Source organism: Ahaetulla prasina, chromosome 8 (assembly GCF_028640845.1).
Source record: "Ahaetulla prasina isolate Xishuangbanna chromosome 8, ASM2864084v1, whole genome shotgun sequence".
NCBI classification, from domain to species: domain Eukaryota; kingdom Metazoa; phylum Chordata; class Lepidosauria; order Squamata; family Colubridae; genus Ahaetulla; species Ahaetulla prasina.
Genome location: NC_080546.1, coordinates 21,389,500 through 21,416,500, shown reverse-complemented (window position 1 = coordinate 21,416,500; position 27,001 = coordinate 21,389,500). Strand labels below are relative to the sequence as shown.

Genomic DNA, 27,001 nt, shown 5'->3' with positions numbered 1-27,001 from the left:
ATTTGTTAAGTGAGTCACAGCAGTTCTTAAATTAGTAACACGGTTGTTAAGTGAACCTGGCTTCCCCATTGACTTTGCTTGCCAAAAGGTTGCAGAAGGGGATCATAGGAGCCTCAGACACTGCAACCAGCACGAATATCAACCAGCTGTCCAGCATCTGAATGTAAATCTCAATGTAAAACCTTGGAGATGCTGCGATGATTGTAAATATGAAAAATGGTCATGAGTAACTTTTTTCAGTGCCGTTGTTTAGAGTCGCAGTGGCACAGTGGTTAGAATGCAGAACTGCAGGCTAATTCTGCTGACTATTAACTACCGGCAGTTCGGCAGTTCGAGTCTCACTGGGTCAAGGTTGATTCAGCTTTCCATCCTTCCGAGGTTGGTAAAATGAGGACCCAGGTTGTTGGGGGCAATATGCTGACTCTGTAAACCGCTTAGAGAGGGCTGTAAAAAAGCACTGTGAAGCAGGGGTGAAATGCTCCCGGTTTGGACCGATTCATCCGAGCCGATAGCAATGACGGCCGGTGGTTCGGAGAACTGGTAGCGATGGCGGCTTGAGGCTCCGCCCACCCGCCTGGTCATAATTACTTCCTGGTTTTAACTAGGAAATAACCTGTTTACCCTCTGCGCATGCGCAGAAGGGTTTGTGCATGCGCAGAGGGTCAGCACATGTATGTGACACGCACAGCGCGTGCACTTCCAAACCGGTAGGGAAGATAAGTAGATCTACCTCCCTGCTGTGAAGGTATATAAGTCTAAGTGCTAAGTGGTCACTAAATGAACCATTGTAAGTCATCCATATACAGTTACTAAGGACTAACTGTATATGGATGGATCCATGAAGTTATGAAGAGCTGAGATCAACTTGAAAGAGACTTTTCCTTTACTTTATACATGGGTTGTTGTTTTTTTAAATTACATCTAATGATACACACTGGCAAGTGAAACTGCACTAATGCAAAGCTTGACTTTTCAAATACCTATTACAGAATTGGCAAATTGTAGAGAAAATGGTTTTAACTCTTTTAATTAAAAATTACTGGTTTTTACAAGTTGGGAAAGTTCACTTGAAAAACAAGATTAGTTGAAAGGAAAGTTCAAAGAGACAAAGAACAGGACATGTTGTGATAAAACACAGAAGCTTAGAAGTTTGCATTCAGTTGACATGCAAATGACTAATGTGTCCTGGAGCTGTTTCTGGCATTCACATCTCTTGTCATGTTTTATGCGTATACAAATGCATCTTAATTTCAATTTCTTGTTGACAATATAAGCTTCCTGTACTAATTAGCTTCAAGAGTGATAGAGATGTTAGTTCAAAACACTTAAGGAGTGGCAGTTGTAAGCTGACTTCAGAACAAGTTTTTAAAGGGCCAAGAATCCCGCCTTGAAAAACTGAGCAAAAACTGAGCATTTAAATGTAGCATAACTGACAATAAGAAATTACATAGCAGTGAGTACAGGAAAAGCTTGAAAGTGAAAGAGAAGTGGGGTGTTTCAAAAAGATAATAAGCCGGAATAAAGGAACAGGATGTTAAGATGTTAGAAGAAAAAGGATAAGAACAGCTTTATATCTCTGAATACAATCCACCACAATCCGTAAACCTGCCATTAAACAAAACAATCATCCCCAAACAGTATAGATTGGAGAAAAGTATTTAAGCTTAATGTTAACCGCTCCAATCTTGATTGCAGAAAATATGACTTCAGTAACAGAGTTGTTAATGCTTGGAATAAACTACCTGACTCTGTGGTCTCTTCCCAAAATCCGCAAAGCTTCAACCAAAAACTATCTACAATTGACCTCACTCCATTCCTAAGAGGTCTGTAAGGGGCATGCACAAGAGCACAAGTGTGCCTACCGTTCTTGTCCTATTGTTTCCTTTCGTTATATCCAATTAATATAGTTATTACATACTCATACTTATATATATTTTATTTATTTATTTATTTTATTATTTAAATTTATATACCGCCCTGTCTCCCAAAGGACTCAGGGCGGTTCACAGGCATATAAAACATCAATATACAAAATTAAAATAATCTTTAAAAAACTTATTCCAATGCCCTATCATTAAAAATAGAAATATAAATATTAAAAATCAATTTAAAACCCCTATAAAATTTAAAATCTAAGCCAGTCCTGCACAGATGAATAAATGTGTCTTGAGCTCGCGACGGAAGGTTCGAAGGTCCGGAAGTTGACGGAGTCCTGGGGGGAGCTCGTTCCAGAGGGCGGGAGCCCCCACAGAGAAGGCCCTTCCCCTGGGCGCCGCCAGACGACACTGCCTAGCTGACGGCACCCTGAGGAGTCTTATACTTATATATGCTTATACTTATATATGCTTATACTTATATATGCTTATACATTGTATAGTAACTTCATGTTTATGCTTATATATACTGTGTGACTAAATAAATAAATAAATAAATAAATAAATAAATAAATAAATAAATAAATAAATAAATAAATAAATAAATAAAATAAGTTTGGGAAGGATATGGACAATGATGAGAACAATCATTGTCTTTTTATGTACACTGAGAGCATATGCACCAAAGACAAATTCCTTGTGTGTCCAATCACACTTGGCCAATAAAGAATTCTGTTCTGTTCTGTTCTATCATCAGCTTTCATTTACAATGGAAAATATAATAGTTTAGAACAGGAGTGTCAAACTCAACGGTGTCATGTTGTTGTCATGTGGCATATTGCGACTTTTTCCATTCGCTAAACCCGGGATGGGCATGATGCATCCGATCCATGGGCCGTGAGTTTGACACCTCTGGTTTAGAATCATGAAGCAGCTTACTAACCTAGGGATAGATAACCTGTCTATTCTGACTCTGAATAATCAAAAATTGTCATGGTCCATTACAGTAACTGCACAATCTCACGTCAATGCATGCAACTACTTATTCCATAATCCTCTTAATTGTGGTGTTTAATTTACAATGCAGCACACAGATTTATATAGTATTTTACTTGTAACACCTGGAAGACGTCCAATAAGAAATCCCCTTGAGAGCATTAAACACTAAATGATGCCTGCAGCTGATCTTCAAACTTTTGAAAGTCCTGAGTTGTAAATCCAATTACTGTACCGAGTATGCAAGATTGAAGCAAGCGAAGGATAACCTCAGGAGATACAGAGAAGCTGAAGTAGCAATTATAGATGACTGGTCATGGACATAAGTATCACAATTAGCTCCTTCAGCACACACAAAGGGATTAGTAGACCAACCGGGAATCTGGTGTTTTCAACCGCAGACAGCTATGCCACATCACTGCTTTTACAGTGATCACAGGCTCAAGCTTAATCCCTCCAAGACGGAGTGGCTGTGGATGCCGGCACCCCGGTACAATCAGCTGCAGCCGCGGCTGACTGTTGGGGGCGAGTCATTGACCCCGATGGAAAGGGTGCGCAACTTGGGCGTTCTCCTGGATGGGCGGTTGTCTTTCGAAGATCGTTTGACGGCTGTCTCCAGGAGAGCTTTTTATTGGCCTGATTCGCCAGTTGCGCCCCTTTCTGAACCGGGATGCCTTATGCACGGTCACTCATGCTCTTGTTACCTCTCGCTTGGACTACTGCAATGCTCTCTACATGGGGTTCCCCTTGAAGAGCACCCGGAGGCTCCAGTTGGTCCAGAATGCAGCTGTGCGGGTGATAGAGGGAGAGGTTCGGAGCTCCCATGTGACACCCATCCTGCGCAGACTGCACTGGCTGCCTGTTGTCTTCCGGGTGCGCTTCAAGGTATTGGTGACCACCTTTAAAGCGCTCCATGGCTTAGGACCGGGTTACTTACGGGACCGTCTGCTGCCATCTTCTATCTCCCAGCGACCTGTGCGTTCTCACAGAGAGGGACTCCTTAGGGTGCCGTCAGCCAAGCAATGTTGGCTGGCGGCTCCCAGGGGAAGGGCCTTCTCTGTGGGGGACCCTACCCTGTGGAACAAACTTTCCCCTGGACTTCGACAACTACCTGACCTTCGGACCTTTCGCCGCGAACTTAAGACTTATTTATTCCGTCTTGCTGGACTGGCTTGATTTTTTAAATTGTTAGATAATTTTATGGGTTTGTAATTTTTATTAATTTTATAGGGTTGATCGTATTTTAATATTCGGCCAAATTGAATAAGTTTTTTAATGTTTGTTTTTAATATTGTATGTGTTGTTGTTGTATTTTATTCTGGCTGTAAACCGCCCCGAGTCCTTCAGGAGAAGGGCGGTATACAAATTAAAATATTATTATTATTATTATTATTATTATTATTATTATTATTATTATTATTATTATTATTATTATTATTATTATTATTATTTAAACCATCAGAGTTTCAAAAGTGGCTTACCATCAGTCCTGATATTTGGGACAAAAAAAATGAAGACCAGAGACATGCAGAATGACCAGATTTTAAAATCTAAGCCAGGGATGTCAAACTGGATTTCTTCGAGGGCTGGATCAGCATTGTAGTTCTCCTCCATGTGCCGGGCCAGGGGGGGGGGATCAGATGGACGCCTCCTACAGCATCCTCCTGGCAAAAATAGGATGCAGGAGGCCACGTGCGTCCCCCCTGCGCATTCCATTTGGCTGCCAGAGGCATCGCGGCCCAGTCCTTTGCTATTTCCAGGCCGGCTCCATGGGCCAGTTTTAAGCACACAGTGGGCCAGATGCAGCCCGCGGGCCTTGAGTTTGACACCCCTGATCTAAACTGATGGAAACCTAGCATGGATTTGAGGCTGAAAACAGTTTGCTCTCCACACCAAGACCAAGGCAGAAGCACATTTTTCCCTTCTAAGGATATAAACAGGAAACTACAGTTATTCACGGCACTTGGATCCCATCATGAATTCAAGGATCACCCCTGACTATCCAGATAAGCCTATTTTCTTCTCACCCTGAACTCTAACTTTAAAGGGCGTTTGCATGACTGAAGGAAGGCAAAAAAGTATTTGCTTTCTATTACTCCTTCAAATGTCGTCCCCAGCAATTTGAGAAATTATATTAGTGTAATCCCTGCACTTGGAAAGTTTTCCTAGCAGCTAAAGCAAATTTGCATGCAAAACATGTAGATTTTTTTGCATGTAGATTTTTAGGAGTGGTTGTGGGGAAAATTAAGAGTTTCTTCCTTTACAGAAAATATTAGGAACCTCTATCACTGGCACTTAGTTCTATCAAATGGCGTGGAAGGAACCCCGAATATTAGAGTATTCAAAACATTAATAATTAATCCATTGCTTTCAGATTTCTACTATTCTTAATATTAGAGGATTTTGGTTAAGGGCAGCTTATATTAAACACGTATTAAACCTTAAAATTGACACAAGTTTCAATATGTGATATACTGAACTGTATATCTGTTCAACCAAATCTGATAATTACAGACTGCCTGGACAACTCCCTGTAGTTTTCTTGCAATGCCCATTCCAAGCCATAGGTTCTACTTCCACCAATAATTTATAAAAGAGGCTTGACGTTACAGTCTTGAAGAGGGAGTGCAAAAGTTATTTTGAGCCCTAACATGCTGGCATCTCACTTTTATACACCGCCTTACAGATTAAGTTTCAGCTTGGCTACATAATTAAATTCTAGATTTAGCTTTAATTCCCAAAGTTCAGCAGACTACACCGCATTTATATAGACAAAATTTGCACAGGTATGTTGAGTTTTATGATCAGATTCACATATTACATGGAATTAAAACGCCCACAGGAGTTTTGGAGGGTACTGCATACAATTCTGAGCCCCCACTTCCAATACATTACTCTATTATAGTCAGTTCATTTTTGAGGATAAGAAAGTTGTACATCAGTACTTCTGATTAATGCGACTGCGATCGTCATTGTTTTTAAAGAAAAGGAATTCCCAGAATTCTTCCCCAAATTCTTCTCTTTTATTAGATAAACAAGAAAACAGATTTTTATTACTAGAAAACAGGCACAGGCAGAAACACGCTCAGATTCTATATACAGTACTACCCAGTACAGCATTTCAACGTTGACTTTGGAATTTAGATTCCATCACTTTGTACAGAGAAATGATTCATATCACAAGTGGACACTCCTGGAATTGAGGACACAATGTTCCAGTGTAGATCAGTATGCCCATTAAAGTAGCAACTTTATTTTGGACATTAAAAAAAATCCTCTGCCTATTTCATCACTAGACAATACCTTGTAGAAAGTTAGCACCCAACCCTCTCCTAGAAGAATGAAATATTTTAGGAAATATTAAAAATATTATATATATGCAAAATTGAGAAACATGCTTTTGGAGACAGAAACTCAGCCCCAGCTCCCTGCCCCAAACAGATATTTTGGTGCCAGCTTATCTACAAGACAAAAGACCTTCAGCTCCAGGATGATGGGATTATCCTTCAGGGCAAAGCCATTCAGCCACAATAGGAACTACATTACATCAGCCCAAGGTTCCACCAAACTTGATTCAGGCAAACAGGAGTCCACATGGGAGTCTGACTACAGCAACCAACGGAATACGTGTCCTTGCTACAGGAACAGGAAACTCAAGTTCAAAGCCCAAGAGAGGGAATAAATAACACTTACTCCCCACTCCTTGTGGTCAGCTACCCAGAACTTCAAACCCATGTGGTTCTGTTCACCATTTAACCATCTTTCCAATCAGCCTCCATGTTTCCAGTGTCTTTCTCCCCACTTGGAACTGAACCCAGATGGACATTTCTTCCAACAACCTCATCATAATCTGCAGTGAAACAAACTCTATTTCACTGTGTAAAGAAAACTGCCTAAATATCTTTGAAAAGAAAATCAGTCTACTACTTTTCTGAAGGAGATCAGTCCTCCTGATCCCTTTCTTCCCTGCTAAATCATACAGGACAGGCAGATTCGTCCTTGAAAAGCTGAAAGGATTGAAACGCCTTAAAATTGGATTCAAAAACTTACTGAGTGTATCTTTTGGGCTACATTAAAGGTAAAGGTAAGGTCCCCTCACACATATGTGCTAGTCGTCCCCAACTCTAGGGGGAGGTGCTTACCTCTGTTTCAAAGCCAAAGAGCCAGTGCTGTCCGAAGACGTCTCTGTGGTCATGTGGCCGGCATGACTAAATGCCAAGGGCGCACGGAACGCTGATTACCTTCCCACCAAAGATGGTCCCTATTTTTCTACTTGCATTTTTTACGTGCTTTCGAACTGCTAGGTTGGCAGAAGCTGGGACAAGTAACGGGAGCTCACCCCGTTACGCAGCATTAGGGATTCAAGCCAACTGCTGAACTGCCAACCTTTCGATCAACAAGCTCAGCGTCTTAGCCACTGAGCCACCACGTCCAAAAATTACATTTTTTTTCCAACCCCAAACACAAAAGTTGAACCCTGACAGTTATCTGAAAAATAATAAAAGTTGTGTGTTAACTTGCGGGAACAAAAATTATTGCCATGGAAACTTTATCTGATGCAAAGAAATCTGGTTGCTTAGATTGAGAAGAAAGACACTTTTACCTCCACACAACTTCTCCATTTAATTCCTGAGAAAGTGAACTCTGTGAATAAGCAGAAGCCCAACCTTATTATGCCTCCTTGAGAAAGTAAAATTCTATCACCTTAATTAATTTCTAGCACTTGGTTTATTTTGCCCATGCATATCCACTGCCTTAGAAAGTAATTTTTCCTCGCAAGAAAGATTGTCATGGTTTGCTTTTTAGCCAAATAGAAGAAGCACAATGGAACCTAAATGGGGAAAAAAGCACAAATTTGGGATTTGCACAACATACAAAAGACCACAAACCTTAGTGTAAATAAACAGTTGAAACCAAACAGGGAATTTGGGGTTTAATGCAATACCAGAATCCAGCCACTGACACCTATTGAAAAAGTAAATTGCACAAAAGCTTCTGGACACTGTTAACATTAAAAAAAAAAGTGAGACTTGCAGACCTATTTGTCATGTAAGTAACAGGGAAAATAAGAAGAGAAAAAAGTTATTTAAAATGAGGAATAAAAATATAATAAATAAGTCTGATACTATCTTCACAAAGTAAGCAAGCATCAGATTAGTTAATAGTAATACTGCTAAATACTAAAATATTCTACTACTAATGAATAATAATATATAAATAAAAATAATAATAAGCAATAAAACAAAATACTAAACTGCTAATACTAAGCAAATACCACTCAGCAATTTTGCATCCATGTAGAAGCTAAACCAGAAAACTAGAAAAATCTTTGTCTCCTTCACTTACTATATTTTACAACAGGATCAAAATGTGAACTGCTTTCTCAAGAAAAACTAATCGTTATTTTTTTTTTCTTTAAAGTCATTCTTCCTTTTCCAAAGTACAAAAATGCAAATTGCCACTGTTTCTCTCTCAGATTCAACTGACAGTTTCACAAAATTCCAAAAAAGGCAATGTTTTCTGGTTAGATACCAGTCTGCCACTTAAAGAGGCTTGGGAACAGACACATACCAGAGGAGAGAAAAGTAACACCAAGGTCATTCAGCATATCTGCACCACATTGACAAATATGGAAAGTGTTGTGTTCGGCGAGCCGCCATGTTAAATGAGAGACGGTATCCTATTGGTTAAGACGCATGGCAACCCAATGGGCGGGAATTCTTAGTGTGTTGATTGGCTCTCCTGTTTGACAGCAGGTTGATATAAGAGCTGTCAAACGCAGGGTGCCAGCCATTATTGTTTTGAAGTTGGCTTTCATTAAAGGTTGCTTGTTTACTACGCTCGTAGTCGCCTCAGTAATTCCTCGAACCCAATACACAATACTGGCGACGAAGGTGGGATCCTGAGGTGATTAGCGTTCGGACCGTCCAGAATTTCCCTCTTCCGATTCGAACCGGCCGTTCGATGGCTCCGCCTGTGTTTGCCCCGTTCCTTGTCAGCGGAGCGTGGGAAGCATCTGAAGATCGTTTTGAATGCTACTTGAAGCCCACGATTACACCGGTCTGTCCAGCAACCGTAAGCGGGCGCATTTCTTAAACGCGTGCGGTCCTGAAGTGTTTGCCACTGCCGGGCTCTGGTGGCCCCTCTGTCCATTCATGATGTTCCATGGGATACCTTGAGGGAGAAGTTAAAGGCACATTACGCGCCAACCCGTCCCGAATTGCTCGACGGTTTAAATTCGGCATCGCTTACAAGAAGAAGGGAGCCCTGAATCTATATAGCCTCCCTCCGAACCGCTGCCCTGGAATGCGAATTCCAGGACCTAGATGACGCCCTGTTGGAGCAGTTAGTCTGTGGCGTGAGGGATCTTCGACTGCAGCGGCGTCTGTTAGCGATGAAAGATTTAACTCTCCCGATGGCATTAGACGAAGCACGAGCTGCCGAGATGTCGGAAAGGTCTACCGCTGACATCCGGCGCTTCCAAAATTCTACCAGTCAGTCCACGGGGGTGCATCACGAAGACGACGATCCTGCTGACACCTCGGATGAGGAGACAGAAGTGGACCGCCTGAAGACCTCACCGCCCGGAAAGAAAAGGCTGCAAAAGAAGAAAGTAGCTGCCTGCCTCAGCTGTGGGGAGTTTCATCCTCGTGCATCCTGCCGTTTCCGTTCCGCTATTTGCCGCCGCTGTGGCAAGTCGGGGCATATTGCCAAAGTTTGCCATTCTGCTGGGCAGCCGCCAGATGAGTTAAAGTATCGCGCCCCAGGGAAGCCCCCTATGGGTGAGAACCGTTGTGATGTTGCCCAGGGGCATGGGCCCACAGAGGTCGTATTCCATCAGCATAGTTCAGCTGATTCTAAGAAACTGTCATTGACTGTAAAACTGGAGGGGGTGGCATGTCCCATGGAAATAGACACGGGCTCTTCACGGTCCATTATTTCTTGGGCTATCCTCAAGCGGGTAGTTCCTTCTTTTCTCTCATGCGGTTGCAACCCTGCCCGTCCGCCGGGACTATCAGGGCAAGACAATTCCTGTCATGGGCCAAGGTCGTTTCCATGTGGAGACAAAAAACTTCAAAGGGTCCCTTCCCCTAATTGTTGTTAAGGGCTCCCTCCCAACACTATTGGGGTTGGACTGGTTTAGTGCTCTGGGCATGGGTATCTCGGGCATCCATTCTGTCTCTGGGGATAGTTATGACTTCCTTTTTACGGAGTTCAGCTCTGTTTTGACGGCTCCTTGGGGAGGTATACGGGGTCCCCAATTTCATTGAATTTGGATCCACAGGTCGCTCCCATTCGATTGAAGCCCCGGAGAGTTCCACTGGCCCTCCGTCCCAAAGTTGAAGCAGAGCTAGATAAACTAATTCGGCAAGGGGTGTTGGAGCCCACGGATCATTCTAGTTGGGAGACACCCATAGTAGTTCCCATAAAGCCTGATGGCTCTATTCGCATATGTGCTGACTTCAAATGCACGCTGAATAAGGCTTTACAGGCTCATCCTTACCCTGTCCCAGTGGTCCAACATTTACTTCATTCCTTGGGCCCTGGCACCGTTTTTGCCAAACTAGATTTGGCTCAGGCATACCAGCAGCTTCCGGTGGATGATGCATCTGCAGAAGCACAGACCATTGTCACCCACCGAGCTTTCAAATGCCGGCGCCTGCAGTTTGGCATCAGCATTGCTCGGGTCTATTCCAAAATTTGATGGGCGGTTACTTCAGGGATTGCCTGGGGTCGTCCCCTATTTCGACGACGTCCTAGTCTCCGCTGGTGGTCAGGCCGAACTCGTCGAGAGGGTGAGGGCTGTGTTATCCCGCTTCAAGCAGGCTGGTCTCAAGTTGAAACGCTCCAAATGTGTCATAGGGGTCCCTCAAGTAGAGTTCTTGGGGTATCTCGTGGATGCTAAAGGCATCCACCCTGCCCAACTAAGGTGGCCGCCATTAAATCTGCCCCTATTCCGACCTCAAGGACGGAACTGCAGGCATTTCTTGGCCTCCTTAATTTTTACAGTGTGTTCTTGCCTCACAAGGCTTCGGTGGCTGAACCTCTCCACCGCCTGTTGGACAAGAACACACCGTGTCCTGGAGCCCCTGGAGACTTCTGCCTTTCAAGCTGTCAAGGAGTTGCTCACTTCTTGGCCGTATTGGTCCAATACAATGCTGACCTGCCACTTGTTTTAACGGCAGATGCTTCCCCCTTCGGTATTGGGGCTGTGTTAAGCCACCGTTTTCCCTGCGGCTTGGAGGCCCTCTCGCATTTTACTCGAGGAGTCTCTCCAGCTGAAGCGTAATTATAGCCAGCTGGATCGAGAGGCCTTGGCCTTGGTGGCCTCAGTTAAGAGGTTCCACGACTATGTGTATGGCCGCCGGTTCGAGCTTGTCACAGATCACAAGCCGCTATTAGGGCTTTTATCCGGAGACCGGCAGACACCAATTATTCTGTCGCCCCGTTTGTCCCGGTGGACGGTATTTCTGGCCGCTTATAACTACTCCCTGACATACCGGCCCGGCAAGCTGATCGCACATGCTGATGCGCTCAGTCGTTGCCCCGTGCCTGGACAAGTCCACGATCCGGCACCCGGTTCTCCGGTTCTCCTCATTGAGGACTGGGAGTCCCCCGTAACGGCCGTTGACATTGCGGCTGCCTCTGCTGCCGATCCCATTTTTTCGCAGGTGCTGGACTGGGTGGGCAGAAGCTGGGACAAGTAACGGGAGCTCACCCCGTTACGCAGCATTAGGGATTCAAGCCAACTGCTGAACTGCCAACCTTTCGATCAACAAGCTCAGCGTCTTAGCCACTGAGCCACCACGTCCAAAAATTACATTTTTTTTCCAACCCCAAACACAAAAGTTGAACCCTGACAGTTATCTGAAAAATAATAAAAGTTGTGTGTTAACTTGCAGGAACAAAAATTATTGCCATGGAAACTTTATCTGATGCAAAGAAATCTGGTTGCTTAGATTAAGAAGAAAGACACCTTTACCTCCACACAACTTCTCCATTTAATTCCTGAGAAAGTGAACTCTGTGAATAAGCAGAAGCCCAACCTTATTATGCCTCCTTGAGAAAGTAAAATTCTATCACCTTAATTAATTTCTAGCACTTGGTTTATTTTGCTCATGCATATCCACTGCCTTAGAAAGTAATTTTTCCTCGCAAGAAAGATTGTCATGGTTTGCTTTTTAGCCAAATAGAAGAAGCACAACGAAACCTAAATGGGGAAAAAAGCACAAATTTGGGATTTGCACAACATACAAAAGACCACAAACCTTAGTGTAAATAAACAGTTGAAACCAAACAGGGAATTTGGGGTTTAATGCAATACCAGAATCCAGCCACTGACACCTATTGAAAAAGTAAATTGCACAAAAGCTTCTGGACACTGTTAACATTAAAAAAAAAAGTGAGACTTGCAGACCTATTTGTCATGTAAGTAACAGGGAAAATAAGAAGAGAAAAAAGTTATTTAAAATGAGGAATAAAAATATAATAAATAAGTCTGATACTATCTTCACAAAGTAAGCAAGCATCAGATTAGTTAATAGTAATACTGCTAAATACTAAAATATTCTACTACTAATGAATAATAACATATAAATAAAAATAATAATAAGCAATAAAACAAAATACTAAACTGCTAATACTAAGCAAATACCACTCAGCAATTTTGCATCCATGTAGAAACTAAACCAGAAAACTAGAAAAATCTTTGTCTCCTTCACTTACTATATTTTACAACAGGATCAAAATGTGAACTGCTTTCTCAAGAAAAACTAATCGTTTTTTTTTTCTTTAAAGTCATTCTTCCTTTTCCAAAGTACAAAAATGCAAATTGCCACTGTTTCTCTCTCAGATTCAACTGACAGTTTCACAAAATTCCAAAAAAGGCAATGTTTTCTGGTTAGATACCAGTCTGCCACTTAAAGAGGCTTGGGAACAGACACATACCAGAGGAGAGAAAAGTAACACCAAGGTCATTCAGCATATCTGCACCACATTGACAAATCTGGAAATAATTACAGCAATCTCATGTTATATCATGCACTTTTTTTTCTTTACCACAGTTGAGACAATCAGCAAATAATCAATAATAAGTTAAGTGAAAGGGCAATGCAGAATGTTTCAAATTGCTCACCTCAATGCAGAAATTAGAAATAACTTCTGGCAGAAACAACATACAATTTAAGGGGATGTTGTCATAGGGCACTCAGAGTGCCTAAAGCGTGCCCGAACCTCCAAAATGCAAAGCGCATGTGGCCTGCCCCCCCAAGCATGTGTGCGCCCCACACATGTGCCCTGCCCCTCCCGCAGATGCATACACGCCCCCCACATGCCCCGTGCATGCATGGCAAAGACCCGAAGTCCAGCTGGCTGACTGGAGGAACGTGCGCATGTGCGGCAGAGCTGAACTGGGGTGATGGCTCGTGTGCCCACAGTGGGTGCTGTGTGCTACCTCTGGCACGTGCCATAGGTTCGCCATCACAGTCATAGGGCATGAAGTGACATGCAACTAACTGTTGCACCTTGCAATTTCTGAAACAATCACTGGTTTCACACACACACACATATACCCATTAAGCCATGGCTTATTTAAAGCAATTTACATGATTTATGTAATAAATCATATAAATTACCTGACACACCATATGGCAGTATAGCATGATAGATGATCTCATAAATGAGTCCACCATAAATGAGAAGAATTGGTGGAGGGGAACATATTTTGTAACAAATTACTTTCTCAATCAGAACAGAAGGACTCATGGTACAACCATCCAACTCCCAATGGATCCGTATTTTTAAAGCCAAAATTGCGTCCAACAGTATTAAAATAAGCCACTGCCTTGCTTGAAACTTGGTTACAAAATTAGCATCAATAGCCTAAAAAATCAAGATAAAATACTCAAGTGATAATCTCACTTAATATACTAAAAACATAGAATACCTTCAGGAGGAAGATTAGATTTAATTGCTAATGAGGCTTCTTCATAACTGTTTTTCTTACAGAAACAGGACATAAATAAGCTATTTTACAGCACTTTTTATACTGCATCTCCATTCCAAAAGTTAAGGGAATGTAATAGTTAGGATAGATGGAAATAAAAATCTTTAACATTATTCCATTGCTTAGTTCAACATCATGTGTAATAATATACTGGGTAATTTGATAGAAATAGTGCGGTACAACTTTAATGCATCTTGTTATTTCAGATAAAAAATTATGGAATATTCTTGAGGGAAAATATTTATAAACAAAGTAAGAAAAACAGATTATCTTCTGCTTCTGTCAGTCTCTTTTTCTGAAAATACTTGAGTTTACTTTTCCCTTTTTTATAAGCTTCCTTTCGTATTATGAGACCAACTTTTTGTTTAGTCCCATTATTCAAGAATTGTCATCTGTTTTCAGTCATCCCAACTGTAGAATTCTATCAGCCTTTTCAATTCTGTAGAAGCACTTTATGATAGAAATATATTGGTAAAAGTGATTTTTTTTTAAAAAAAGAAAAAGTTATTTTTAATTGTTACTACTTTTAGTAGTTTGCAATAATACCTTGCCTTGTGCTAGTTATAAGCCATTGTTGCAATTAATCTACAATGAAGAAGCACAACGAACAAACAAACAAAAATTTCAACGCAAAACAAAACCGCAATGTTATTTGGCCACCATATGCTTGGCAGTAGCAATTCACAGAAGACTGTTTAAAGCCCAGTATAGCTTACTACTTTTCTAAGGCAAAAGATTTCCTGTTCGCTACTTATATGATTTGTTAATGAATTTTGGGCATATTACAGAAGTGCTGTCAAATAGTTGATAGAAAATGGGAAAGGTTAATTCCCTTAAGTCCCATCTGCAACTGAGAGAGAACAAAGAAGCTATACAAGCCAAGAAAGCATATGTTTTAAAGATATTTGGGTTGTCTGAGAGTGTTTGCTTTAGCACTTAACCATAACATACATGGAAGCTTATGTAACAGACATCAGGGGCTCTCGCAGAACCGAAATTCACATTCAGGGAACATATGGAATAGCCTTTCTATTACAATGCTGTGTGTTGGGATTGTGATTCCCAGAATTTTCGAATGGAATGGCCACTAGGAATTCTGGGAAATGTAACTATGCCTTAAGAGCATCAGATTGAGAAGGCTCTTCTATAATGTGATAGCCCAAAGAGAAAATTTTTATCTATAGAAAATACAGGCACTGAAGAAGACTGACACATCTTTGAAAAGAATTTTTTTTTAACAAGATAGAAGAAATTTATGTGTACCACAAAGTATCGAGCCGAGAAGTTCACTGTGGAATTGTCTTCGGGACTACCAATCAGTACAGTTCATTTTTCCCAGGGTCTGCAAAGTTGACAACTTTAAGATTTGTGTACTTTAACCATGCTGGCTGGGGAACTCTGCGAGTTGAAGTTCACAAGTCTTAAAGCTGCCAACTTTGGAGACCCCTGATCTAAACAAACATCATTCTCTCTTTTCCTTTCTCATGTATAGCCTTTTCCTTATTTTGGCCTATTCTCTCCTTACTTACAAGGGGTACTAATAAGCTACTAAAGTTGTTTCAAAACATTGGATCAATCCAGCAGCATCATGAAGTCCTTGTACAATCCTTAAGGAGGGCCCTCATAGTGTGTTAGAGGAAAATGCAAGGAACATGCTTATTTGACTACTAATGTATTTCTCAAATAACTGAAAGCCTCATGGAAGTTTTCAATTATTTTGGATTCCATTTTAGTGGCATGCTGCATTTGCAGACTGCATTCAAACCATGTTATGAAATCATAGATGGCTGGGGTTTCAGTGCACCTTAAGCCATTATGGCTTACACGGGGGGGGGGGTGTCAAATTGGATTTTTCCAGGGCTGGACCAGCATTGTAGTTCTCCTCTGCAGGCTGGCCAAGGGCGGGGGGAGGGGAGACAGGACAGATGCCTCCTGCAGCCCCCTGCCAACCAAAAAAGGCACCCCATTTTGGTTGGCAGAGTGCTGCAGGAGGCTGTCCAGGCCAAAAATGGGACACTGGGGGGCCGTGTGCACCCCATGCTCCTATTTTCGCTAGCAGAGGCATTGCGGGCCAGTCCTTTGCTATTTCTAGGCAGCCCTGCGGACCAGATTTAAACACCCCATAGGCCAGTTCCAGACCACGGGCCTTGAGTTTGATACCTCTGGTTTAGACTCTCTTGAATTAGATGAATGAATTAGAATTCCATGCATATATCAATTCATATGAAAATGTTCATTTTGACATCAGCATTTACATAACATACAGATCTACTGCTACTATAGATATAAGAATACCAAGAACAGTATCCACGCAACCTAAAAGAACTGAGGAAATAATAAATATACTTCTCTGAGTAACTGCCCTGGCAGCCAAGCAGCTAAGTAAACCTCAGCTCCTAATCCATGCCAGCAATGTCAAAAATTCTTAGTTTACTGCAGAAAACAGGGTTAATGTAACTTCAATATAAATGCCCTGACTGAAGCCTTAGCATAGGGGTATCAAACTCGCAGCTACGCGCCGGATGCATCAAATGCTGGCCACGCCCATGCCCATTTTAGCGAAGGGAGAAAAGTCGCGATACGTCATGTGATGACAGCGTGACCCATGAGTTTGACACCCCTGTCTTAGCATATCTAAGTCAGACTTCTCTTTATTGAAGTGGGAAGGAAAGAGTTATGTGAATTGGACACCCTTTTAACCCTTAACCTTTTTATTTTAAACTGTTTCATGAAAAGGTCAAGAAAGACACAGCAGATACAACAAAATATTACAGAAGGGATAAGCAAGTAACTAGAGCAGGGGTGTCCAAACTACGGCCCGCGGGCCAACTGCAGCCCGCGGGTCAGTTTTTATTGGCCCGCAGCAAATTCTGAAAATATAATTGAATATGGCCCTTTTCGGCCGCCTCCCGGTGCTTGCCCGGTAGTTCGCTGCGAGGCTCGCGGCTCCTCCCCATGGGTGGGGAATAATGAAGGGAGGGGGCGGAGGAAGCGGCGAGTGGGAAAGAGGCTGCTGGCCGTGCCTGACCCCAGCAGTTCTACCCTCGCCTTCCTCGGGCCGCCTGGCGAGGCTCCTCGCGCCTCCCCATGTCGGACACGCGTGGCGGCAGTGACAGCCATCGAGAAACAGGTGAGGAGGCGGCGAGCGGGAAAGAGGCTGCTGGCCGTGCCTGACCCCAGCAGTTCTACCCTCGCCTTCCTCGGGCCGCCTGGCGAGGCTCCTCGCGCCTCCACCCCATGGGCAGGGAATAATGAAGGGAGGGGGCGGAGGAGGCGGCAAGCGGGAAAGAGGCTGCTGGCCGTGCCTGACCCCAGCAGTTCTACCCTCGCCTTCCTCGGGCCGCCTGGCGAGGCTCCTCGCGCCTCCATCCCATGGGCAGGGAATAATGAAGGGAGGGGGCGGACACATGTGTCGGCAGTGACAGCCATCGAGAAACAGGTGAGGGCGGCGAGGGGCCGAACAGCGTTGGTGGGGGGAAGTGTGCAGAATGTCTCCAGACAAAAACTATATCGCAAACATAGTTTCAAGTTCATACCAAATACAAAACAAAAGCCAAGATCAGGGGTGTCCAAACTTGGTCTCTTTAAGACCTGTGGACTTCAATTCGCAGAGTTCCTCAGCCAGCTTTGCTGGCTGGGGGACTCTGGGAGTTGAAGTCCACAAGTCTTAAAGGAACCAAGTTTGAACACCTAACAAATGAATGAATATGAAACATTTTCCCCCCTTAAATGAAGATGATATCCACATATTGTTGCTTTTTAGTAGACTGACTGTATCCATCTGTATTGTAATGTCCCAGGTTTTCAGGCCTCTGATATAGTCCTAAATATTTACCACGAGTCACCAGAAATGGCAGCACCGAAGAAACGCAAGATAGCAGTTAGCCATGCCCACCCAGTCACATGAGCAGTTAGCCATGCCCACCCAGTCACATGAGCAGTTAGCCACGCCCACCAGTCACATGATCACCAAGCCACACCCCAAAATAAGCCACGCCCACAGAACTGGTACGAAAAAAATTTAGCCCCCCCCCCCCCCGTTCAATGGTGTGGCCCGGGCCTTTGCTTATTTTTCTGTATTTGGCCCTCACCAAAAAAACTTTGGACACCCCTGAACTAGAGTAATGCAAATACATTCAATAAATTAATACAGACCAGTCTTTATAACAAAAAAATTTTCAGACACCAAAACACAGTGTACAATTTGCAAGTTATTGTAGACATACATTTAAGGGCCAGGCTGACAGTGGTCTGCCATATTACATTCCCAGGGTTCATAAGCCAACTATGAAAAACATTTCATTTGGTCAAGGAAATACCAGTATTCTTCCTATTTTAAGCTTTTATCATGCATTCCCTTTTATGGATAGTGGGATTACTTTTTTTTCCCCCTACTAAAAGAAGTTAGAATATCCTGGCTGTCCACCAAGACAAACAAACAAACTTTTCAGCACCATATCCCTTCTCACAATGCTCTTAAAGATAACAATCAGCAAACGAATAAAGTGGGGGGGGGATGACTAAAAATAGCTGCTTCAAACAGTGGGGACACTGATGAAGCAGTCAGTCCCTGAGGGCAAAAGAAAAAGAAGAAAACCAATGTCTCACTCTTCTTCGCTTTCCTTAAACACAACAAATTCAAATGGATTTCTTTTCTAACTTTTTTTGCAGCTAGCTTTCTGCTAAGCCACTTTAAGACAATGTCCTACCTGTCAATGACTATATATTTCTGGACACGTTCAATTGTATTGATGTCAGAAATGTGCTATGGGTTCCAGACAGATAAGCTGTATTCAAGAATTGGTCTAGCAAATGTTTTATATGCTCTGGTTAGTAGTGTAGTGTTTTTGGAAAAGAAGGTACGCAAGATTAGATTTACAACTCTTAAAGCTTTTTTTGCGATGTAGTTGCAGTGGGCTTTGACACTTAGATCATTTGATATGAAAACTCCAAGGTCTTTAACAGGGTGGGGGTCATCTGTAAGGTAATGTCCATCAAGCTTGTACTTAGTGTTTAGGTTTTTTTTTTCAATATGTAAGACTGAGCATTTGCTGGTAGAGATTTGGAGTTGCCAAGTTTTAGACCATTCAAATACAAAGTCAAGGTCTTTTGGAGGGTAGCTTATTGTTGGTGGTGTTAAATAGTTTGACACCGTCAGCAAAGAGAAGACAATTACTGTAATTTGGTCACAGAGATCATTAATGTATAATATGAAGAGTATTGGTCCAAGAACGTGGCCTTGGGGAACGCCACTTTTGACAGGAACAGGATTTGACAGAGCATTGCCAATTTTGACCATTTGTCTGTTTGACAGGAAAGTTGTTATCCAATTGTGGAGGGGTCCTGAGATGCCGTAGGATTTTAGTTTTTGGAGAAGTTTATCATGTACATCAGAACACTCTGTTCCGATGTAGCTGAAGCACAACCTAGTTCTCTTCTATTATCAAAGAAGCAATTGGTTGGCATACCAGAATGAAGTACATTATTTCCAGACTAAACAGAAGGGCCCATGAACACTAAATGTTAATTGTAATCAAGAGTGGTGAGAGGGACAGTTACACACACTGTTTACAACATATTTAGGATATAGTTTGGTCAGCTTCCCAGACAAACCTAAAGTCCTGAGATTTCCTGATGATGTGCAATTACTTTCTGATCCTATTAAGCTTTTTGTCCCCCAGATCAGCCAGTTGGAATGTACCCTTTTGATCCTCCAAAAGTTGGAAATTTGCAAGGAGGCTCTGAGAACAGTGTTTTGAAAGTTTTAAAAGTACTAAGGTATCTATTTCAGGTATTAAAGCTATTAGAACACACTCGCTCTTCTTTATCAGGAGAGTAGATTACAAGTGATCACAGCTTCCAACAGAATAGAGTAGAATAGAGTTCAACTGTGGGGTCCTTGGGACTCTGAGGTTGGTTGCTTGCATTCACAATTGCATTGACAATGCATTTCAATAGACAATGCATTTCAATAGATTTGTTCAATCAAGGATGGATAAAAATTGATGACTTTTAAAAAAAATTAAAAATCAGATTTTTTAAATTTAAATCAGATTTTTTAAATTTAAATCGGTTTTTTTATCAAATTTATTTTAATAAAGTGCTTTTGGAGTAAAAATCTACCTAAAGATAGTTTTCTGTTTACGATACATTAATAATTTAGTTTATTCAGCATGAAATGGAACTTAGTTATGTAGCATGAGGCTGTATATTCTGCAATGTTTACATTTTTGGTAAACACATTCAATGAATCCAAGCTCTGCAAGCTGAGATAACATGCACTGCATTTGATGCATTCACACAATTTCACAGTAACCATGAGATAAATCATAAAACGAAGTTCAGGAATATTCATTTATCCCACTGTTTTGCAAATCTATGTTCACTACAAACTGAATGATTGCTTGAAGAGAAATGCATCTGTACCACCGGGCTCTAAGTGTGAGGAGGAAGGGCAAGCAGTAAAAATTAAAGTGGAACCTTCTAAGCAGCTTATAAATATAATATTAAAGAGCACCTGTCATTTCAGATCCATCATGGCAGTGCCTGTTAGCACTCACCTGCTACCCACCATGTCCCTCACCTTGTTGTGTCACTGCTGCATCACCAGCCGTCCCATTAAAGTGAAGGGGACTGTGGGTGAGTCAACAGTGGGTCAGAGGAGGAGCTGCTGCAGGACAGAGATGCTCTTTAAAAATTATGATTTAAACCGAGATGATTTAAATCAAGACTTTTTACTAATGATTTAAATCATGATTTAAATAGACTTCATTTAAATCAAATCCAACCTGGTTTAAGCTGATTAGCTATATTTCCTTAAATAAAATAATGAACTCGTAAGTTTCTTCTTTTACTTCTATTACAAGAGGACAATATATCATCTTCCATTATTAACCAACTAGGTAACACGATCAGTGCAAATGAGGAAGGAGTTTGTTCCCTATTTATATATACCGTATTTTATACCGTATACCGTAGTAGAAGATGCACCTTTTTCCCACCTAAAAGGGGGTGAAAATTTGGGTGTGTCTTATACACTGAATATAGCCCCTCCCACCCACTGGCCCTCACCTTTTGGCCTCTGCCTCCCAGCAATTTACTTCCTTGCAGCAAGCAGTAAGAAGAAACAGCCCATTTCACCTTCAGCACAGCCTAATTAGCACAAGTTGATTGTCTTTTAGATCAGCCTCCTGACGCTCAGCTGTTTCAAGCTGCAGGGGTTGCCACTGCCTATTATGGCACAGGCCTTTGCTGCTTGCTGCAAGGAGGTAAATTGCTAGGAGCAGATTTTTTTTTCTTTTGCTAATCAAGCTATGCTGAAACTGAAAATGAAAGTAAAGCAGGTTGTTTGCTGCAACGAGGCAAAATTGCTGGGAGGCAGAGGCAGATTTCTTTTTCTTGTTTTCCACACCAAAAAAGGTAGGTGCATCTTATAGTCAGGTGCGTCTTATACTGCAAAAAATATGGTAGTTAGTGTGTACATCAAAGATAGATAGATAGATAGATAGATAGATAGATAGATAGATAGATAGATAGATAGATAGATAGATAGATGGATGGATGGATGGATGGATGGATGGATGGATGGATGGATGGATGGATGGGTAGGTAGGTAGGTAGGTAGGTAGGTAGGTAGGTAGGTAGGTAGGTAGATAGATAGATAGATAGATAGATAGATAGATAGATAGATAGATAGATAGATAGATAGATAGATAGATAGATAGATAGATAATGGATGATCGATGGAAGAACACAGACAGATGATTGATAGAGGATGGATGGATGGATGGATGGAGAGAGAGAGAGAGAGATATAGGAATAGATAGAAATATAGAGATACATTGATGATATAGATCAGAAATGTCAAACTTGTGGCATCACGTTGTCATCACATGATGGATCCTGACTTTTCCCCCTTTGCTAAACCGGGGGTGGGCGTAGCTAGTGCATGATGCATCCGGCCCGCGGGCCACGAGTTTGACACCCCTGATATAGATAGATAGTAGGTAGATAGATATAGAAATAGATACACAAGAATGCAGAGATATATAGTCAATGTTCAGTGAATCAAGCATTAACCAATGTATATTCTTAAAGCAATAAACCATTTTGGACAAAAAGAACAAAAATATTACACTATGTTCAGAAACAGAATGAATTCCAAATATTATATTTGGTACTAACATAATATATTTCATCTGTTTTCCAGATCTATTCATGACACAGGCAAAAAAAAACATGAATTACCCAAATTTACATATTCAGCATATCCACAAGATTGTTATGGATGCTTATTGTTAACAGACATTACTGATAATATGTATGGTTTTTGCAACTGTTTAAAACTTTTGTGTTCTAGATTCCCTTCTTGGTGATCTAGCAACTTTATCATGATAGACATATTCTGAATTGCGGTTTATTTTGTAAAATTCTGAAAAAAAAGCTACAACACAATTGGGAATGCATTTCAATAGATTTTTGTTCAATCTGTTGCTAGTTAGCTATATTTCCTTACTTAAACAAAACAATGAACTCATAAATTTCTTCTTTAACTGATAACAAGAGGGCAATATAGCATCTTCTATCCTAAAGAGCGTATTTACAAAATACACGAAACTGGGCAATCTAAGACAAATTTAAATATCTCAGTGAAGTTTCTTTGAAAGCATGGACTCACTGGGGGAAAAAAACATTTTTAAACGATGACGATTTCTTTTTGCATTTCTTTCATATTTCCTTTGTCTGTGATAGCCACCTGCTTGCTCTCAGAAGGTCAGGATGCGTTTGTCTGCGGCTGGACTATCATCACACACAATAAGGGCCCTTTTATAGATATAGTAACTTAAGCTTCCTTTTTATTGAAAGCATCAGGCTTTGCAAAAAGTAGTGCAGTAGCTTGAAATAGCAACAGGAAACGCTTTCTGGCTAAAGGTGGCACAGAGTTGCCCTTTCCCAAGCCATAGCTACATTTCTGTCTCCAAAGCAATGTTGGATTTTCCCTAGTTAGTGATCAGCCCAGCCCAAATTAGGTCACAGTTTTCTTCACTCAGCAGTCAATCTCCACCCATCTCCTTGATTGATATAGGACAGAGGTCTTCAAACTTGGCAGCTTTAAGACTTGTGGATTTCAATTTCCAGAATTCTCCAGCCAGCATAGCTGGCTGGAGAATTCTGGAAGTTGAAGTCCACAAGTCTTAAAGCTGCCAAGTTTGGGGACCCCTGATATAGGATGTTCAGTGAAAGCAGCCTCTCCCAAACACATGTGTATTGATAAAGGAGATATTTGTAGCTCAGGGCTGAAAGAGAAGTCCTTGATGCCTGAATTTGGATATTTTCTTGCAGATATTTCATTACCGAAACTAGGTAACATCATCAGTGCTAGTGCATCATCTACCAATGATGCCATTACAGGTAGTCCTTGATGTACAAAAGTTCATTTAGTGACCAGCTGCTGCCAGAAAAGCCGACACAGTTCTAGGACAGATAAACAGAGGAATAGAATCAAGATCACGTGAAATGTTAACACCATTTTATAATGCCTTGATAAGGCCGCACTTGGAATACTGCATCCAGTTTTGGTTGCCATGATGTAAAAAAGGTGTGGAGACTCTAGAAAGAGTCCAGAGAAGAGCAACAAAGATGATTAGGGGACTGTAGGCTAAAACATATGAAGAATGGTTGCAGGAACTGGGTATGACTAGTTTAATAAAAAGAAGGACTAGGGGAGACATGATAACAGTGTTCCAATATCTCAGGGGTTGCCACAAAGAAGAGGCAGTCAAGCTATTCTCCAAAGCACCTGAGGGTAGAACAAGAAGCAATGGGTGGAAACTAATCAAGGAGAGAAGCAACTTAGAACTAAGGAGAAATTTCACAGTTAGAACAATTAATCAGTGGAACAATTTGCCTGCAGAAGTTGTGAATGCTCCAACACTGGAAGTTTTTAAATGGATAACCATTTGTCTGAACTGATGTAGGGTTTCCTGCTTAAGCAGGGGATTGGACTAGAAGACCTCCAAGGTCCCTTCCAACTGTGTTATTCTATTCTATTCTATTCTATTCTATTCTATTCTATTCTATTCTATTCTATTCTACTCTACTCTACTCTACTCTACTCTACTCTACTCTAACCATTCAAAGTTACAACAGCACTGAAAAATGTGACTTATGACTGTTTTTCATAATTAAGTCCTTTGCAGCATCCCCATGACCACGTGATCAAAATTCAGATGCTTGGCAACTGGTAGATATTTATGACCGTTGCTGTGTCCCAAGATCATGTGATCCCCTTTGGCAACTTTCTGACAAGCAAAGTCAATGGGGAAGCCAGATTCACTTAACAACCAGATTACTAACTCATCAACTGCAGTGATGCACTTAACAACTAACTATGGCATGAAAAGTCATAAAACGGGGCAAGACTTATCAAATGTCTCACTTAACAACAGAAATTTTGGGCTCAATTGTGGTCGTAAGTTGAGGACTACCTATATTTAGTTTAGGTAATGAAACGTCTGCAAGAAAACAACCAACCTCAAAGAGCACTTCTGTTTGTGTGTGTGTGTATATACACATACACAAAAATTTAGCTAACAAAGTCTTTGTCTGGATGTGTAGATCCCATTCATGCTGTGTTTTAGACATTTTATAAAATTAATCACACTAGTTGTCCCTAGGCCACAGACCTCAGTTTACCATTAATAGTTGGATTAATTTAAAACTAAAACTAGGAGAATCTCACAGGTCTTAACCCAGAGTATGAATCAAATCCATTTCCTCTCAACAGGGAATGAGCATGCCCTTGAAATAAAATTTTAGGTAAGAAAAATTACTTAAGTGTCCACTCCTGGCATATCCAGTAAGTCATTAACTCTCTTAATGTTCAGCTAAACTCCAAAACTGCATACCTCATAGGAGGTATCATAGCAACCAGCAAAAATATTGGTATTAAAATACTTTATTTGCCAAAGTTTTCTAGGTAGTTGACTTACAACAGTTCATTTAGTGACCAAAGTTTGAAGTTAAAACGGCACTAACGAAAGTGATTTATTACTGTTTTTAATTTACGTCATCGCAGCGTTCCAGTGGTCAAGTGATCAAAATTCATCTGCTTGGCAAATGACTCATATTTACGACTGTTACAGTGTCCTGGGATCGTACGATCACCTTTTGCGACCTTCTGACAAGCAAAGCCAATGGGGATCCCAGATTCACTTAACAACCATGTTACTACCTTAACATCTGCGGTGATTCACTTAACAACTGTGGCAAGAAAGATCATAAAATGGGGCCAAACTCACTTAACAACTTTCTTGTTTAGCAACAGAAATGTGGAGCTCAATTGTAGATTTAAGTCAAGGACTACCTTTACATCAGGGGTCTGCAAACTTGGCTCTTTTAAGACTTGTGGACTTCAACTCCCAGAGTTCCTCAGCCAGCAAAGCTGGGAGTTGAAGTCCACAAGTCTTAAAAGAGCCACGTTTGCAGACCCCTGCTTTACATGATATACCAGGTGATACTTCAAAGGCTTTTTAAACATGCTTACCCGAGAGATAGTGAGAGGCATGTTGAAGTCTTTCCCACCTTGCAGTCTGAAGCCCCAAGGAGCTGGACCCACCAGTGCAACACTGTAGTTATTCATGATCTTCTGCAGTTAGGTTGTAATTCCCAGGGGAAAAATCTGTAAGAAACATTTGAAGATTCTGAATGCTAAAAACACAACCCAAACATCCAAAATAATTAGTTCAGATGCTAATGTTCGGACTGGGTTCATACACTGCACTAACCACAGTGGGTAACCTACTTTATGTCCTAATACAAGGCATATAATCTAGGAGAGGGGTGACAAACTCAAGGCCTGTGGGCCGGATCCGGCCCGCGGGGTGCTTAGATCTGGACTGCGGGGCTATCCTGGAAACAGCGAAGGAACGGCCCACAGTGCCTCTACCAGTGAAAACAGAGCTCGTGAGCGCAGTTTTCACTTGCAGAGGGCTGCAGGAGGCTGTCGCAGCCGAAAATGGAGCTCGGGAGCCCATTTTCACTGGCAGAGCGCTCAAGCCACCACAGGCGCCCCCGACATGAGCTGGCCACGCCCCACCCCCCATCCCGAGGTCAAACACAACCCTGATGCAGCCCTCAACGAAATTTGACACCCCTGATCTAAGACAATCGCAGAAACCAGAAAGCTTCCCTCAAAATGTATAATGGGCAACCACACAATCAGCTTTTATATACTTCCTTCCAGGAATCTTGAACATTTCTTGTAGGGAGAAAAGGAGGATGTGCTTTAATTATTTCTTGATTAAGCCATAATGACTGGATTCACACATCAGCCTAGCCTGAACCAAAGAAAGAACAAATGTCAACTTAGCAGAAAGTATAATTCAAGCCACTCTATTTCTTTCTTCTAGGGAAGGAGATCTCTCTCACTCTCTTCCTGTCTACACAAACAACTCAGATGCAGAATGACTGGTCTGTTGCTTTCCACGATGTTTCAGAAGAAAAAGGAGCATTTTCAACCTTGACCTGATTTTTGAGAAGAGCTTCCTTTTTTAGTCTTCATGCAAACAAGAACACAGTAGCCACTGAAATCATGAATAATGTCTTCGTCAGAATTAGTGGTGCTCAGCTTTCAACTCATAAGAGGTCTCTGAAGATCCTTTTGCAGGTTCTGAATTGCCCCTTCCCCCAAAACATACACACACAAATGTGGCAGTGTTGCATTACTTGTATTATTATAGTGTCATTATCAGCAGAAAATTGAGGACATAAAAAACCTACAAACATGTTTGCATCTCAAAATGTAAAAACGCCCAGCCCTAATTTCATTAATATATTACCATCCACCTTTTTATTTTTCATTTTTCTTCTCCTTGAGCAAAGTTTTTCTGAAAATAGATTTCAGGAGTAAAATTCAAAATAAATTTAAGTCACGGGTATTGTTTAGAATCTAAATTAACTAGAACTCAGTGGCTCAGTGGCTAAGACACTGAGCTTGCCGATCGAAAGATCTGTAGTTCAGCGGTTCGAATCCCTAGTGCCATGTAATGGGGTGAGCTCCTGTTACTTGTTCCCAGCTTCTGCCAACCTAGCAGTTCGAAAGCATGTAAAAAATGCAAATAGAAAA

General features: G+C 41.5%; 1 protein-coding gene across 6 annotated transcripts in view; it reads right to left on the bottom strand.

Annotated features, from left to right (window-relative positions):
• PDLIM5 (PDZ and LIM domain 5) overlaps nt 1-27,001 on the bottom strand; it is a 165,625-nt gene that overhangs the window by 131,337 nt on the left and 7,287 nt on the right. For all 6 annotated transcript variants that reach the window (XM_058191976.1, XM_058191977.1, XM_058191978.1 and 3 more), the window contains exon 2: nt 25,421-25,555. In XM_058191976.1, coding sequence (XP_058047959.1) covers nt 25,421-25,516 — 96 coding nt within the window. In that variant the 5' untranslated portion in view covers nt 25,517-25,555. The remainder of the gene's footprint in view (nt 1-25,420; nt 25,556-27,001) is intronic.